Raw genomic sequence first — 17,488 nt, 5'->3', positions numbered from 1 at the left:
TGACCGAAATAAATGGTAGTCCGAAGGTGCAAGGTCAAGGCTATATGATGGATGCATGAAAACTTCCCAGTCAAGCTCACCCAATGTTTGCCGGGTCATCAAAGATGTGTGTGGTCTGGCGTTGTCCTGATGGAACACGATGCCCTTTCTGTTGATCAGTTCTGGCCGTTTTTTTCGATTGCTTGCTTCGATCTTATCAGTTGTTCACAGTAAAGTGTCGAATCAATCGCTCGACCAGGCTGAAGCAGCTCATAGTGGATTATTCTTTTCCAATTCCACTAAACACACAGCATTACCTTTCGAGGCTTCAATCCTGGCTTTGCGACCATTTGTTGAGCTTCATCACTCTTGCACCATGATCTTTTTCACACATTATTGTCGTATTTGATCCATATTCCGTCTCCTGTTACCATTCGTTTCAGAAATGGTTCGATTTCATTTCGTTTCAGCAAAGAATCGCATATGTTAATTCGGTCTAATAAATTTTTCACAGACAATTCATGTGGTATCCATACATCGAGCTTCTTTTTGTGGCCAGCCTTTTCTAAATAGTTCAGAACCGTTTGATGATGAATGTTTAGTTCATTGGCGATGTCTGTCCGTATGAACGCAATCTATTTCAGCGCTATTGAAGCTAGAGAATTTGGAGCACATACTCGTGTATATCTCTGATTTATAAAGTGTTAAAATTTTCCCGATCCGCTCACTAGGGGCGTGGCAAATTAGAAAATGCATTTTCCGATATACCAGAAATCATGTTTGTTAAAGAGCTAGAAAGCTGAAATTTGGTATGTAGGTCCGCGTCGACCACCCTAGATCACGAGCTATGGCGGATATATCTCCGCCCATTGGGGGCGTGGCAAATCGGATAAAACTGTATCTCCTAAAGGTGTAAGCTGATGTTTTAATTCTATAAAGATGGGTGAAAAAATTATATATCTACGCCTACTAGGGGCGTGGCAAATTGGAACTGAAGATATAGTGATTTTTCGAATTCTGCTATATTTTAGGCACTATTGATGCTAGAGATCTGAAATTTGGTATATATACGCGGGTTGACCACCCAAGTCCAACGAGCTATAGTAGATATAAGTCCGCCCATAGGGGGCGTGGCAAACCGCAAAAGTTTATATCTTCTACAGTTTATGAGCTAGAAGCTTCAAATTTTTATGTCTCTTTAGGGGCGTGGCATATTGAAAAATACCCTGTAATTTTCACATTTTTTGAGCGTAAGAATTCAAATTTTGCATTTAGGTTACCGGTTGCTCGGTCTCAGAACTGGCCATTAGGGGCGTGGCAATCGGCATTTATTTACATATGTATTTGTACACATAAATAGGCTTAATAAGCATTGATAACACGGAAGAAAACATTTTTATAAAAGTAATAAAATATAAAAAAGTAAGAAAACTCTAGTCGAGAGTACTCGACTAGATACTACCCTGAACCCAACAAATAAAAATGCCCATTTAGTATGGCTGACATTTAAATTTCGATGTATTTAAAAATATAAATAAAATACCAAACTCATTTAATAAAATATAAAAATATTTTGAAACAATTAAAAAAGTTAACATCAATAGCATCGATCGGGATTCGAACTGCAACTTCTCGATAGAGCGTCATGCAGCTAACACACTACGCCACCTCACTTCTGCGAGTGGCGCTGGCAAAACTCAAATAGATTCACTGCTGCAGCGCCATCTATCAAAACTAAACGAAACTAACTGCTGATGTGATTCTAAGAATCTGCTAGAATAAGCAAACTATTAAAAACGCACATAAAGTATGGTTAAAATTTCAATTTCGGTGTATTTAAAAATATAAAATAAATAGAAAACTCATTTATGAAAATATAAAAATATTTTGAAACAATTAAAAAAAATTAACATCAGTTGCATCGATCGGGACTCGAACCGCGACTTCTCGATCGAGCGTCATGCAGCTAACACACTAGGCCATCCCACTCTTGCTGGTGGTGCTGGCAAAACTCAAATAGATTCACTGCTGCAGCGCCATCTATCAAAACTAAACGAAACTAACTGCTGATGTGATTCAACGAATGTTTCTAGAAGAAGTTTGAATGTATGTGTGCACACGCATACGATGCTGTTGTAGCTGCTGCACGTGCGTTTGTTAATTGGCCAAATATTTGATGATTTTTAATTAATTTTTGACTGAACGGAATTTAATGAAATTATTGAATATTTGAGAAATTTAAAAAAATGAAAAATCATTCACAATTAGCTATAGTGGCATCTGACTTGAACTTGAATTTTTTTACTCGATAAAAACATAACGGGATGATTTATCGAATTTTAAAAGCAATCTCGACGTCCGCGCTGTATATACGGTCATTTAAAAAAAAATTGAAGTCTCTCTTTATATCTTCGGAAATCGACGCGTTCAAACATACGGACAGACAGACAGACGTACAGGGCCAAATCGACTCAGCTCGTCGCCCTGATCAAGAATATATATACTTTGTGGGGTCTGCCACGCCTCCTTCTCCCTGTTACATACATTTCAACAAAACCATTATACCCTGATTTCCCATTTTCAATGGGTTCAGGGTATAAAAAGCTAAAATAACAAACATTTGCAATTTACTAAAACGAGTTTTCGGCGGGACTTGAATTCGCACCCCAGCCGAATAGCATGTTCATGTCAAAATATCTAAAATAAAGATCGCCGGCGCTTCTGCTTACAGCACCACCGCATCGTTTCGAGCAACAGTAGTTGAAACGAAACCACATTATTGTTAACGCCACATAGCAAAGAAAAGCCAGTGTAAAGACAAATCAATCGCAACTGAGATTCTTAGAATAAGCTAGAGTACCCATTTATGTGTACATACATACACACATACAAATGAGCGCATGTATAAGGCTGCTATGCGTGCAGACTTATGTATACATACATATTTCCATATATTCATATGTATGTATATGCGTATATGTATTTGAGGGCTATTTAAGAAGAAACAAACTTAAACTTGTTAAAATATTCGACTAAGGAAAACAAAAGTAATTAATGCCATTCATTCAAGCTCGCACCTTCCCAATAAAATATCTATTTTATAAAAAACGAAATATGTATGAAAAAAAAAATAACATCGAAGAGGTTTCGAACCTCCCCTACTCTAACATAATTTGCGTCGCCTTGGCACCCGCGCCACTGCTTTGCTTGACTAGCCAGTTGCTAAAATAGAATAGCTTAATAAGAGAGCGTCATCAGACAAACCTACAGTAACGGCTAGAAAGTCCAGAAATCAATCGAAGTTCTAAGAATGTGAGAAAGGCGCGCTTCTGTCTGTACGCATAGAATAGACGATGAGTGTGTGCACATGTATAGGAAAATCGCGCTGATCTGCTGCTAGCTTGAAGCACTTACCACAGACCACATAGACCGGACAAGTAGTGTAAAGCGTTTTGCACACTTTTTTTCGGGAGTTATCTCCCAGACCACTTCGTATTTGCTCGGGTCATCACTTTTAGGTTTTGGCTACGAAAATATACGAAAGCACAATCATTCTGTGGTTAGTGCTTGAAACCAGTATCCAACATATGAATATACATAAATAAATAAAATAAAAATAAAAATTGTATAAATTATATATGTATGTAATTTGATTGCAATAATCATAGCAATAGCTATGGATGATTTTCCAATTTTAATGGGATAATGGCCTGTTTTTTGTTGCGCACTAGACTTGAAAATTGCACTATATACTCTGGTTGACAGCGTTTGGGCTGTGAATGAGTCTTCTGCAATCGGTATCACCCGACTGCAACGTTCTTACTTGTTTAAAATCAAATCAGTGCCTCCAAAGTACTTGCATATTATTGGCACAAACAATTCGTACACTGCCGAGGAGAAAAAAAGCTGGTTTTAGATGGAAGAAACGGAAAAAAAGCTGAAAATTTTTACAAAAAAGCGTAAAAAACGGTTTTATGGCTTGATTATTTTCAGTTTTTTTTTTTTTTTTTTTTTTTTTTTTTTTAATATACAAGACTTTTAGCATGCTATCTAATTCTTCGCGAATAGCATCGGTTTCAGAATCGTACGACCTGTTAGTACCTATCATGCGAAGATAATTTTGAAGAACTTTGTATTCATAGCAGCATTTGCCCAGTCTTTGCAAACCATATATGTGTGTTATATTAAATAAAAAAGTAATATATAAATCGGTATCATCTTTTCACTCTCAATAAAATATTACCGTATGCTAAGAATACTGTTTATTGTGCTTAGGCTTAACTTGGACTTCACCAAGTTAAGCTGGCTATTTAGCGTTCATTTGCAACATTTGCAGAAAACGTCACTGTTTTTTTAAATTTTAAAATTGTCGGGGAGCCTGCAGATAAAATCAAAATTATTTAACGGTCGGTAGAAGAATTTGACAAATTGGTTACCTCTGCTTTAGCTCCTTGATAAGTTCAATCACAAAATAAGAGCAGCGAGCACGAATTTTTTGTTCAACGCCTGCATCACGGAACTTTTGCTTATATTCCTTTGACATGGCGAAATTTGTAGACGAAAAAATCCCCCTTATTGTGATCACAGTTTGTGTAAAGTAGTGGTGGTGATATTGGCGAATATCGATATAAACGTATAATAAAGCTGTCACTCTTAGACACATTTGGTATATTTTTACCAAACTTCTTCTTGGTGGTGATATTGGCGAATATCGATATAAACGTATAATAAAGCTGTCACTCTTAGACACATTTGGTATATTTTTACCAAACTTCTTCACAGATTTATTAAAAATGGTAGATTTTAATACCAAACTTTTTTTTACAAGTGGCAACCGTGCTGCTACATGTTTTCATGAAATTGGTGGCAGTATTAAAAAAAAAAGCGAAAAAGCCTAATTCATTTAAAAACTAGTCGAGACTGCTGGACTAGGAGATACCCTGAACCCTCTAATCTGATATTCTAACCACTCTGCTCTTCTGTTCGGCACACATACATACACACACAAGTATTAGAATGCGCTCTGCTAACTGCGCAGTAAGCAGCGACTGCGCTTGGGCTGGGCAACATTATAAGAATTTATTTGTTGAATAATTTAATTTCTAGACGTACAATCTTAATGAAACTTTCAGAGCATAATCATATGGTGAAAATGTATGTACACAAGTCTCTAGTACTTGAAATACGCCTTTTAGAAAGGTGAGGGTGAGAGGGTGGATATAGGGGTGAGGGGTAAATTACAACAAAAATCGAAATTATATAAAATACATATAAGTCTACATTTAAAATTTGCAAGCTCTATCTCTAAAGGTGTAGGAGATATAATTAAATAACTAGCTTTCGATATCGTTTTAATCGATAATAAAATATCGGGAGTAGTTATCGATATATAGAGAAAAACTTGATATGCGCGTAATATACACGGACCTAGGAAAAATGTTTCAAGTCTTTAGCTCTTATATCTTCTGAGATCGACGCGTTCATACATACGGACGGACGGACGGACGGACGGACAGACAGACAGACAGACGGACAGGGCCAAATCGACTCAGCTCGTCGCCCTGATCAAGAATATATAAGTTAACAACAAAAATATTTTTCAAGTTAAAAACAAAAATATTCTGCATTGCAACAAAACCCAATGGGAATTGTTGCAACACAAATAAAACGTAACAAGCTGATCAGACCAATAAGCCAAAACTGCTGACACCATGTCTAGCGGACTTCCTGCACACGCCAACCAGAGCTCCAGCAATTCCAAGAAGAATTGCACAACGGTTCAACAACACCACGAGCGACGCCGCTGCCAACGTCGTCGACTGAACCACAGCTTAGCTAGGGATAGAATTGATTTAAGTAATTTAGTTGCAAATTTGTTCTTCAATAAAGCGGACTGCATTTAAACAGCGAAATATCAAAACATCTTATTTTTTCCCGTTTTAATAAAGAAAGAACTTAACTGGCGCCCGAGCAGGGACAGGCTTCGCGCGCAATACAGCAAAACGTTTAGTACGTGCGCGATACTGCAAGTTAAAAGCAGAGTCGGTTCAAATAAAACGAAAATTCGATCGCGTTACAACACAGCAAAACGCCTGTACGAGCGCGACCGAAAATCACCAAAGCAACTCACGTCGCGTAACTTCGACGTTCGGTGAAATTCGTTAAAGGTAGTCTGGAACGTAATAGTTCGATTGCCCATCGGTGGACGGTAATCCTGTACGGCCCGCCCACAGGATACTTCAACGGAGTCTGGTCGCAGGATCCCCAGTAGGTACAACCAAAAAGGATGAAATCCGGATCAGCAGTGAAGACCGCCACATCATCATTATTGTAAGTTAGAAACATAAGAACACGAAACAAGAAACTAACAAAACTAAAACTAAAACAAATAAGTGTAATAAAATATAAGAAAAGTTTTTGAGAAAAATAAAAATTAAATAAGTGTAATAAAATATAAGAAAAATTTTTGAGAGAAATAAAAATCAAACAAGTTTAAGAAAATTTAAGGAAAATTTTTTGAAAAATAAAGAGAAAAATAAAATATTAAAAAAAAAAAAAAAAAAAAAAAAAAAAAAAAAAAAAAAAAGCGTAAAGCGATCAAATTCAAAGTGACTACAATAGTAGTATAAAATAACCCAACTTTGCGATTCCCAAGGGACCCTCCAAAGTAGAAGGGAAAAACCAGCCACTGGTCTTAATACAAAAATAAAAATAAAAGCTAAATTTAAATTTAAAAAAAAAAAAAAAAAAAAAAAAAAAAAATTTTTATATCAGAAATTTTTTTATATTAAATTAAGTTGTACTAATGATAATCATAAACTAACACTAACTAACTAACTAAATTCAATCAAAAATCCACCTGTAAACATAAAACAATAGATCAAAGTCACAGTTGATAACGTATGGCTAACGAGAATAATTTGATTAGGCCCCCAGTGTTAGTCGAACAACCCCAAGTAGGTGCACACATTATCAATAGGCAGCAACAACGACATATAGACCGTCAGAACGAACACTTGCAGAACAGAGGCATGGCGAATAACGCAGAACAGTTGATTGCAGCCACTGTCGCTCAAATTTTGACAGAACAACTTCCGACGCTAGTGAGACAAATAGTTAACCCTTCTAGAGAATTCAATGACGTGGACGATCAGACCATAAACGACAATCAAAATTTGAACGACCTTAACAGAGTACCAGACATTGTCAAAAGTCTTAGGGAATTTTCCGGCAACAAAATCGAATTTAGCTCATGGAAAAAGAGTGTGGATCGCATACTCTCCATATATGCAAGCCAAGTTGGATCACCAATGTACTATGGTATTTTGCATACCGTGAGAAATAAGATTATCGGTCAAGCCGACGCGGCCCTCGAATCTTACAATGTTCCCCTTAATTGGAGTGCCATCTCCAAGTGTCTCACACTGCACTATGCAGATAAAAGAGATATAAATACATTAGAATACGAGATGACTATGTTAATACAGGGCAACAACCAGACAGTAGAACAGTTTTATCAGGTTGTCTATAACCAGCTGACTTTAATACTGAACAAGGTAGGATGTATGGAACTCAGTAGAGAGTCAGAACTACTCATGACGAAAATGTACAGAGAAAAAGCATTAGACACTTTCATCAGAGGTTTGAGAGGAGACTTGCCACGTATTCTTAGCATAAAGGAACCAACAGACCTTCCCTCAGCTCTCCATTTATGTTTGAAATTAGAAAATCAGAACTATAGAACAAACATAGCATTCAATAAAAGCCATCAAACAGGTCACAAAAGCGTAGCTCGAAACGCAACACCACCCATGTTGCCACCGCGTATGGTTCAATACGCACAAAATCCCCCTCAGATGATGAGATCTGTACCAATTGGTTTCAGAGCTCAAGTGCCAATGCAACATGCATGGCCAAATACCATGAATCAGGGACACCAATACCATAGACAACAATATTACCAAACGCAACCTCAACAGACAAACGTACCGCCCCGACCATTAGCACCTAAACCACAGCCACGCCCCGAACCAATGGACGTTGACAAAAGCATCCAAACACGGATGGTAAATTACATGAACAGGCCAAATTTTGAACCAGGGAAAAGACCCCCACCAATAGCAAATACAACAGATAAAAGACAACGAAACTTTAATATTCAAACGGGAGAGGAATATCCCGACAATGACTACCACAACGCTTCCATAACTATGGAAGAATACGGACAGACCATCGAAAGCTACGAACAACAGACCGAACACGAGCAATCACTACAAGAGTACGCACAACAAGTAGAACAAGATGACAACGAACAAGAGAGCCCCATTGAACATGATAACATCAATTTTTTAGAATAACTAGCTCTTCGCTTCCTTACATAGAATGTAAGACAAAAAGCGGAGAGATACTTAAAATACTAATAGACACAGGTTCAAACAGAAACTACATACAGCCCAAACTAGTTTCTAACCCGATTCCCAATCAAAAGCCTTTTGAAGCCGTAACAGTCGGCGGAAATATAAAAATAACTCACCATAAAATCGCTAATCTCTTTGACAGACAAGATATCCAAGTAAAATTTTTCCTATTACCTACGTTAAAAGCATTTGACGCAATTCTGGGCAACGACAGCCTTAAAGAATTAGACGCTGTAATCCATAGCAGCAAGAATCAATTAATAATTAAAGATACCATATTTATACCCCTTAGACAGAAAAAAATCGAGGCAGTTAACACTGTCATACCACGGACAGATCACATGACTATCGAACAGAAACAAAGATTAAAACAGTTAGTTACGAAATACCCCAATTTATTTGCCACCCCAAACGAAAAATTAACCTACACAACCAATGTAAAAGCAGAAATTCGAACCAAAACAGATTCACCCATATATTCTAAATTTTACCAATTCCCAATGTCTTTAAAAGACGAAGTCCATAAACAAATACGAGAACTTTTAGAGGGACGGAATTATTCGCCCATCCCGATCACCCTACAATTCACCTGTGTGGATTGTTCCCAAGAAAATGGATGCTTCCCAAGAGAAAAAGTATAGAATGGTTATTGATTACAGAAAGCTTAATAAAGAAACAATAGCAGACAAGTACCCTATTCCAGAAATAAACGAAGTACTAGCACAACTTGGAAATAATAAAATTTTTTTCAGTGCTTGACTTAAAAAGTGGTTTCCACCAAATTCCATTAAAAGAAGCAGATATTGAAAAGACCGCCTTCTCCGTAAACAACGGAAAATACGAGTTTACACGACTCCCTTTCGGTCTGAAAAACGCACCTTCTATTTTTCAAAGGGCGTTAGATGACATTCTTCGTGATCATATCGGCAAGATATGCTTCATTTACATAGACGACATTATCATATTTAGCAAAGATAATGAAACACATGCAGAAAATCTTGACACAATTTTTCGAACTCTTCAAGAAGCTAACATGAAATGTCAGTTAGACAAATGCGAGTTCTTTAAAGACAAGGTAGAATTTCTCGGCTTTGTCATCTCAGATAAAGGCGTCGAGACTAACCCAGACAAAATAGCAACCATAGCCAAGTATCCCTATCCAAAAACACTCAAAGACTTGAGATCTTTCCTCGGACTCTCTAGCTACTATAGAAGGTTCATAAGAGATTTCGCTAAGTTGGCAAAACCACTTAGCTCTCTTTTAAGAGGGGAGGATGGACGAGTGTCCAAAAGCCAGTCTTCAAAAAAACTAATTAATCTCAGTCAAGAAGCCATTGATTCCTTTGACAAAATCAAAAACGCTCTAATATCCAATGAAGTTATTTTACAATACCCAGACTTTAATAAGGAATTTCAATTAACAACAGACGCATCCAATTATGCAATTGGAGCAGTCTTATCTCAGAATAAACGACCCATATGCTTCCTTTCAAGAACATTGTCAAAATCCGAAGAAAATTACGCCACTAATGAAAAAGAAATGTTGGCGATTATTTGGGCACTAAAAGCCCTCAAAAATTACCTTTACGGTAAGGCAAAAGTAAAAATATACACAGATCATCAACCACTTACACATTCGCTTAGCAGTTGGAATGGCAACGCTCGAATCAAAAGATGGAAAACGTACCTAGAAGAGTTTGATTATGAACTCCTTTATAAACCAGGCAGGGATAACACAGTAGCAGACGCATTGTCAAGAATACCCATAGTAAACCAAATCAATTCAGTAACATCCACTCAGCATAGCGCAGAAAGTTCAAGTCACAACCTAATACCTAGTATAGAGGTCCCGATAAACGTATTCAAGAACCAAATATTCTTAAACAAAGCAAACACAGACGACTATAAATTTCAAATCCCTTTCCCAACTTTCCATAGACATCTAATAACTAGACAAGAGTACACAGAAAATAACTTAGTTCAGATACTAAAAAAGTATTTAAATCCTTCTGTAATTAACGGAATAATAACGTCAGAAGAAATCATGAATCAAATTCAACAAATATACCCCAAACACTTTAGGAATTATAAAATCAGATTCACCCAGACACAAGTGAAGGACTTGACTAACGAAACAGAACAGGACGAACATATACTAAAAATACACAATAGAGCTCACCGAAACGCAATAGAAAATAAAAAACAATTATCAGAAACCCATTACTTCCCTAAAATGAAACAGAAAATAGCGGCATTAGTCAAACAGTGTCAAGTCTGTAAAGAAGAAAAATACGACAGACAACCAAACAACCCTGAACTAAATGAAACGCCCATACCTCAATATCCTGGACATATAATTCATGTAGACATATACACGACAGGCAAAAACTTAGTACTGACAGCAATAGATAAATTTTCGAAATTAGCTCAAGGACGCATCATCAAATCTAGAGCAATAGAGGACATAAAAAAACCACTTCACGACATTTTATTTTATTATGGAGTTCCGAAATTCGTGGTCATAGATAACGAAAAATCTCTGAATTCTGCATCCATAACATTCATGATGCGAGATCAATTAGGGATTGAAATTTATAACACTCCACCTTATAAAAGCACAGTCAACGGCCAAGTCGAACGATTTCACTCCACGCTTTCAGACATTATGAGATGTAACAAGAGAAAACAAGAATATAAAACCTTTCAAGAATTAATTGACAAATCAATATACGACTATAACTACACCATTCATTCAACGACTAACAGACGACCACTAGATTTGTTTTTTGGCAGAAACCTAACGACGAACCCAGAACAATATGAAAAATCTAGACAAGACAACATTGACAGACTTAGACAGAAATAAACAATAGACTTACAGAACCACAATAAAAGACGCAACGAAATACGTACCTACACACCAGGACAAGAAATATACGTCAAGATCAACAACAGACTAGGAACTAAATTGTCTCCCAGATACAAAAAAGAAACAGTAAAAGAGGACAGAAACACAACAGTACTAACCTCAACAAATAGAGTCATACATAAAAGTAATATTAAAAACGTTTGACATTTATAGACTACTCGTAATAATGGCGATGATGGTACAACCTATCGAACCGAATATGGACATAACGAACCATACGGCAGCACAAACCATAACGATCTACGACGGACTAGGCAAAATACAAACAACGACGACAAGAATTATTCACATCATTAACTTAGGCAAAATTAAAGAAGCTTTAGAGCAGATAGAATTTCATACAGAAAAAAATTTAAAATTTAGCAGTTTATACCACACCTTGCACCACGAAATTAACCAAACTCACTTGACTTTACGCACTATAGATTATGACATTAACAAGAGGACCACAAGGGCCATTAATATTCTAGGCACAGCTTGGAAATACATAGCAGGCAACCCAGATCATGATGACTTCGTGCAGATAGAAGAACATATTAATAAAGTTATAGATAACAATAACAAACAAGTAATAATAAACTCACAGTTAGAACAAAGATTAAATAAGCTGACCACAGTTACCAATACCCTTACAAACAATATACGGAAAGACGATAGATTCACACACGATATAGCGGAAAGTTTACAGAACCAAGTTAGATTGATCAAAGAGGAGGTTATTAATATAAAATATGCCATACAATGGGCAAAAGTTAACGTAATAAACTCATTTTTACTAAAAAAAGCAGAAATAGATGAAATAGAGAGAATCTTCAAAGCTGGTAGAATGCCTTCATTATCTGTAGAAGAAATGCTAGAATATTCAGACGTGGCCATATTTCACAATACTACCACTTTGTTTTATGTAATTAAAATACCTAACGTAGAAGAAAATGATTATGAAAATCTAATTGTGAAACCAGTCGTAAGAAATAACGCTATCATAAATATAGAGTATAAAGAAATATTGTCTCGAAAAAATGTAATGTTTGGAATTATAAAAAATTGTAAAAAATATAATAACATTAAGATTTGTTCAAAAAATAACATTGTCAACATTAGCAATAGTACATGTTTGCCTAGGCTCCTCAATGGAGAAAAGTCGCTGTGTGAGTTCAGTAACGCCGAGCATGTGGAACCCATCGAAGAAGTGGCCAACGGTCTTCTGATCCTCAACAACTTTGATGGAGTGGTGACATCGACCACAACAAGTACATGGTTAAACGGCACCTATGTCATTCGCTTTACCAACGAGTCCATTTCAATTGGCAACCGGACTTTCAACAACCTAGAGAGCAGCACACTGAGAGTCGGCTCTTCGATAATCCAGATGACACCAGAAGAATCGAGACGACTCCAAATTCTATCACTAAAGGCTTTGCAGGCATTACACATCAACAATACCCAAAGATTAGAACACCTAAAACTTACGACACATGCAATATCATCCATAATATTGGTCTGCATAGTCGTGATAATCATTGTCATTGCCTTCCTCTACATAAAGAGAGCGAAAAAAATTACGTTACTATTGGACAATAGCCAAGTAAAGAAAGTAACAGAGGCACCAAGACGAACCATAGAAAACATACAGTTCAACGACATTCCCTTCTTTTAATGATCGCTTGAGGACAAGCTCAAATCAAAGGGGGAAGAGTTAACAACAAAAATATTTTTCAAGTTAAAAACAAAAATATTCTGCATTGCAACAAAACCCAATGGGAATTGTTGCAACACAAATAAAACGTAACAAGCTGATCAGACCAATAAGCCAAAACTGCTGACACCATGTCTAGCGGACTTCCTGCACACGCCAACCAGAGCTCCAGCAATTCCAAGAAGAATTGCACAACGGTTCAACAACACCACGAGCGACGCCGCTGCCAACGTCGTCGACTGAACCACAGCTTAGCTAGGGATAGAATTGATTTAAGTAATTTAGTTGCAAATTTGTTCTTCAATAAAGCGGACTGCATTTAAACAGCGAAATATCAAAACATCTTATTTTTTCCCGTTTTAATAAAGAAAGAACTTAACTTATATACTTTGTGGGATCTGCCACGCCTCCTTTTGCCTGTTACATACTTTTAACAAAACCATTATACCCTGATTTCCCATTTTCAATGGTTCAGGGTATAAAAAGCCAGAATTCCCGCTTACCGCAATTCCCAAATATTTCCCGCAATTGGTCTTCGGAAAAAGGTAGATTTTACATGAAAAAAGCTAAATTGGCAGCAGTGGTCGAGACTGCTCGAGTGCGAGATCCCCTTCGAGCAGCTGATATTTCAATAATTCTTCGCGTCTTCCCGCTTACACAAGAAACAACACATGCACACAAACATGCACACATACACATACGCACGCGCGGAAAAGACTTAATTGCTTAATAACTTTTCTTGTGGATTGACTTTTTTTACGGACATTAAAAAAAAATCAAGTCTCTAGGTCTTATAGCTTCTTAGATCGACGCGTTCATACATACGGACAGACAGACGGATCGGGCTAAATCGACTCAGCCCGTCGCCCTGATCAAGAATATGTATGTATACTTTTATACCCTGATTTCCCATATTCAATGGGTTCAGGTATACAAATTGAAATGGCTACATTTCTGGCTATTCTTGAATTTGATCTAGCTGTTTCTAGCAGGTGTGAAAGGTTAATTTAGCATTTTCTCTCCCGGAAAAGTTGGCAGCATTGTTCTGGGGATCTCGTAGTCTCGAGCACCCCAACTCGAGTTTTCTTCCTATTTTAATAAATATAGACATTTTTATTATTAATTTTGTCGTTTATTATGAATTCGATTTTAAATTTTTTAGTCTTATATTTTTGTTTCGATAGCCGTGAACATTTCACATTTATAAAGTATGCATGCATTCCAGATGCATAGGTATGGCAGAAGACTATCTTAAGTTGGGCTACTTCGCTGACTTTGTGAATTTGGTAGATGGTCATTGAGGATGCCAACAATCAGTCAGTCAGAGAAATGGCCCAGCCTTAAGTTTGGTTCACTGCTTCCGTACATGAAGTGTTCTTCAGTGAATTTAATATATAGAATATATAAGAGAAGATATATATATACATACATTAAGAAACGTAAAGCAAAATGGAAACAGCTGTAAAATTGATAAATTTTTATACATTTTGCTTATGTGTAAGGATGTAGGCAATATTATTTTGTTTATCTCTAAGGTATTACATATATGAATAGTAAGGTTAGATACGGTTCAAGGAGGACAATTTCTTAGCATGGACTCCACTACCGCAGTCTTCCTAAATGGATTGTTGGTTTCCATTTTTTTATATTTTGGGTGTCATTTTCCATGTGAATTAAATACATAAATGATATCTATTTCATGAGCAGTCTAATAAACTTATATTTTCGTTAGCTTTGTTGAAATTTAGGCATCGGAGCTGAGGACATTTACCGAAAATGCGCTCAGGGTTTCACCTTTCTTGGATAAAGCTTTTGCCTGATATTGTCCTACATCATCTAAAGTACATTTGTTTACAGTGAACTTATAGCGATTGCCATCCTTGGTAAACGAGTATCTGGTGCGTGCTTCATCAATAGGTTTACCATCCTTTAACCAAGCTAGATTGATCAGCTCTCCATCGAATTCGCATTCGAAGTGGGCATCTTCTCCCTCCGTAACGGAAACGGAAACGGGAAATTGAACGAATGTCGGCTGTTTGGGATCATCGCCAGGTACGATAACATTGATTGTACAGGTACTGAATGATTCCCCCGCATCGTTAAACGCCTCGCATGTATATGTGCCGCCATCTTCTGGGAAAATTTCAGCGATCTGCAAACGATAAATGTTTGCCTCGTTCGTATATTGGAAATCCTTGCTTGGCTTAATCTCTTTATTATTGTGCAGCCAAACGACATCAAAATGATCGGCACCAATAATACGACAAGCCAAAGTAACCGCGTCTCCATCCTTTACAAATCTGGACTCCAAGTGGCTAACTATCTTTGGTGGCTTGTCACTACCAGTTGCCTGTCGCTTGCTTGACTGCTTGTCCAGAGCTATGAATAAAGAGCGGTACAATCAAAGAAAAAAATATTTCTATCAATCTGTGTCGTATTTACCAACGATCACGTAAATATAAAATATCGTTGGAAAAGGATCCCAACAGGACTATGAGCTATCAAGATGTTTAACACTCACGTTGAATGGTTAGCCTGCACTTCGTTTCGACAGCGCTAATTGAGTTTGTCGCCGTGCAAGAGTAGACGCCTTCATCTTCTGGGAAAACTTCGTGGATGGTGAGCGTTGCAATACCGTTTTTGTATTTTAGATCCATTATTTCGGATGACGATATCGACTTGCCATTTTTGGACCATGTGATTTGTGGCTCCGGATCCCCCTTGACATGGCACATCAACTGCAACTGCTCGCCATCGCGAATTGTCAAGTCGTGAAGTGGTTTAGTGAACTCTGGCTTACACATTAAGGAATCGTCGGGTGGAACTAAGTGCAAAATGTAAATTCCCATTAATTTCATATGTCTTGTCTTATTAATGTAAATTGTAATCTATATATACAGTGCAAAAATTGTGAGTCTGTATTTAAACAAGTTTCCTCTTTATTTAATGCCAACTATTTTGATGTTGAAGTATTTCCCTGATTTACCGTTTCTATAAACCGTTATATTAGTAACATGCATCTACACAGTAAAACTGAACTCTTAGGTGTAACAGTATTCAAATTAGAATTCAAAATTTAAGCCAAATTATAGTTATTGTACACGATAGAAATTTAAACTTTCAACTGTTGTAGCTTAAGAGATCGTTTTGCTTAGAACATATGGTTAATAACATATTAGTTAATAGTTTTCATAAGAACTACGTACGTATTAGCTCTTTGGTAGCACTACGAGATCGTGATGGACTGCCGGGTGCCTGTAAGCTACTGGTTGCATATTTCTTTTTGCCTGAAATGCTATTCTGTGTCGATGAGGAACTTGTGCTTGTTGTCGAGTTGCTGTTGGTGACCATCTAAAAGAAACAGTTACCAATCAATTAGACCCCTTTTTGAATCAATTATGTCCTTCTACTCTCACCTTAACGTCCGCCGTCGATGTCGAGCTTGATGACTGATGTGAACTGCTGGAAATATTTGACGACGTGAATTGGCGTGTGGCTATAATCGGTGGAGGAGCCGGTTTGATGGGCTGTTCGATGTATTTTCGATCTGTTAGAAAATAAAAAAATAAATACAAACAAACAAAGTTGAGATAAATGTTACATATTGCTTTTTAGGCAGGGATATAGACACTTTTCCATGTCGTGCTTAACTATTAGCTACTTTCTACGGGTGTGAGGGAAAAGGAGATAGGGACAAATTTAGGATGTTTGTTTTAGTAGTATACAAAAGTAAATAAACAACTCAAAATGTTCTAGGTCGATGCACTGATTAGGAAAGTTATTGCGAATAAAATGATATCGTAAGATCTAAAGGGAATACAGAAATTTGACGATTTCATAAGTTCTTTCGTTATATCCTTAAAAGGTGTCATAGTCGATAAGTTCACTGGTCTTTTTTTTTTTAGCTTTAAGCTCTAACTTTAGATATGAACCATCATTAGGAATCGAGTTTTTAATCTCGAATTACTAAATCGACTCCAATTTTTATAACATGCATGTGGTATACTACATATTATACAAAAAAGACATAAATTTAACTCCACATAGGTAGAATAATTATGTATGAGTATGAAAGTATGCATGCTTAAGAGTACAGAATAAGTAGAGAATAAGTAAACATAAGTAATAGTATGTGTATGTTTTAGACGAGAGTTTATTTATAAAAAATTACCTCCTGAGTAAAGGAAGTTGTGTGCAAGTTCGGCCTGCTCAGGTGTAACCCATTCTCCTGGATAAGACATTGAATTTGAGTAAATGCAAGAAATCATATGTTTAAAAGATTAAGCTCAAAGACAAATGAAAATAATATGTGTTCATATACTACATCTATATATGTGTAGTATATCATGCCATCTGTATATCATATGTGGATAGTAGATAAGAAAAGTGGAGAAAATTCTATGCTTAAACACATACATATATGTATATGCGTATACATATTTATATATATACACTTTATTAGCTTAC

General features: G+C 36.6%; 1 protein-coding gene across 10 annotated transcripts in view; it reads right to left on the bottom strand.

Annotated features, from left to right (window-relative positions):
• Nucleotides 1–14,163: 14,163 nt before the first annotated feature.
• LOC6585777 (twitchin) overlaps nucleotides 14,164–17,488 on the bottom strand; it is a 62,769-nt gene continuing 59,444 nt past the window's right edge. For 8 of the 10 annotated variants that reach the window (XM_032733046.2, XM_044007049.1, XM_044007046.1 and 5 more), the window contains 5 exons: nucleotides 17,193–17,249; nucleotides 16,438–16,568; nucleotides 16,228–16,372; nucleotides 15,543–15,845; nucleotides 14,164–15,400 (listed from right to left, as the gene is read on the bottom strand). In XM_032733046.2, coding sequence (XP_032588937.2) covers nucleotides 14,766–15,400; nucleotides 15,543–15,845; nucleotides 16,228–16,372; nucleotides 16,438–16,568; nucleotides 17,193–17,249 — 1,271 coding nt within the window. In that variant the 3' untranslated portion in view covers nucleotides 14,164–14,765. The remainder of the gene's footprint in view (nucleotides 15,401–15,542; nucleotides 15,846–16,227; nucleotides 16,373–16,437; nucleotides 16,569–17,192; nucleotides 17,250–17,488) is intronic. The other 2 variants (XM_044007042.1, XM_044007048.1) reach the window with 1 other exon arrangement.

The sequence above is a fragment of the Drosophila mojavensis genome, unplaced genomic scaffold, assembly GCF_018153725.1.
Source record: "Drosophila mojavensis isolate 15081-1352.22 unplaced genomic scaffold, ASM1815372v1 contig_151, whole genome shotgun sequence".
Classification (NCBI taxonomy): domain Eukaryota; kingdom Metazoa; phylum Arthropoda; class Insecta; order Diptera; family Drosophilidae; genus Drosophila; species Drosophila mojavensis.
This window is presented reverse-complemented; position numbering and strand designations above follow the sequence as displayed.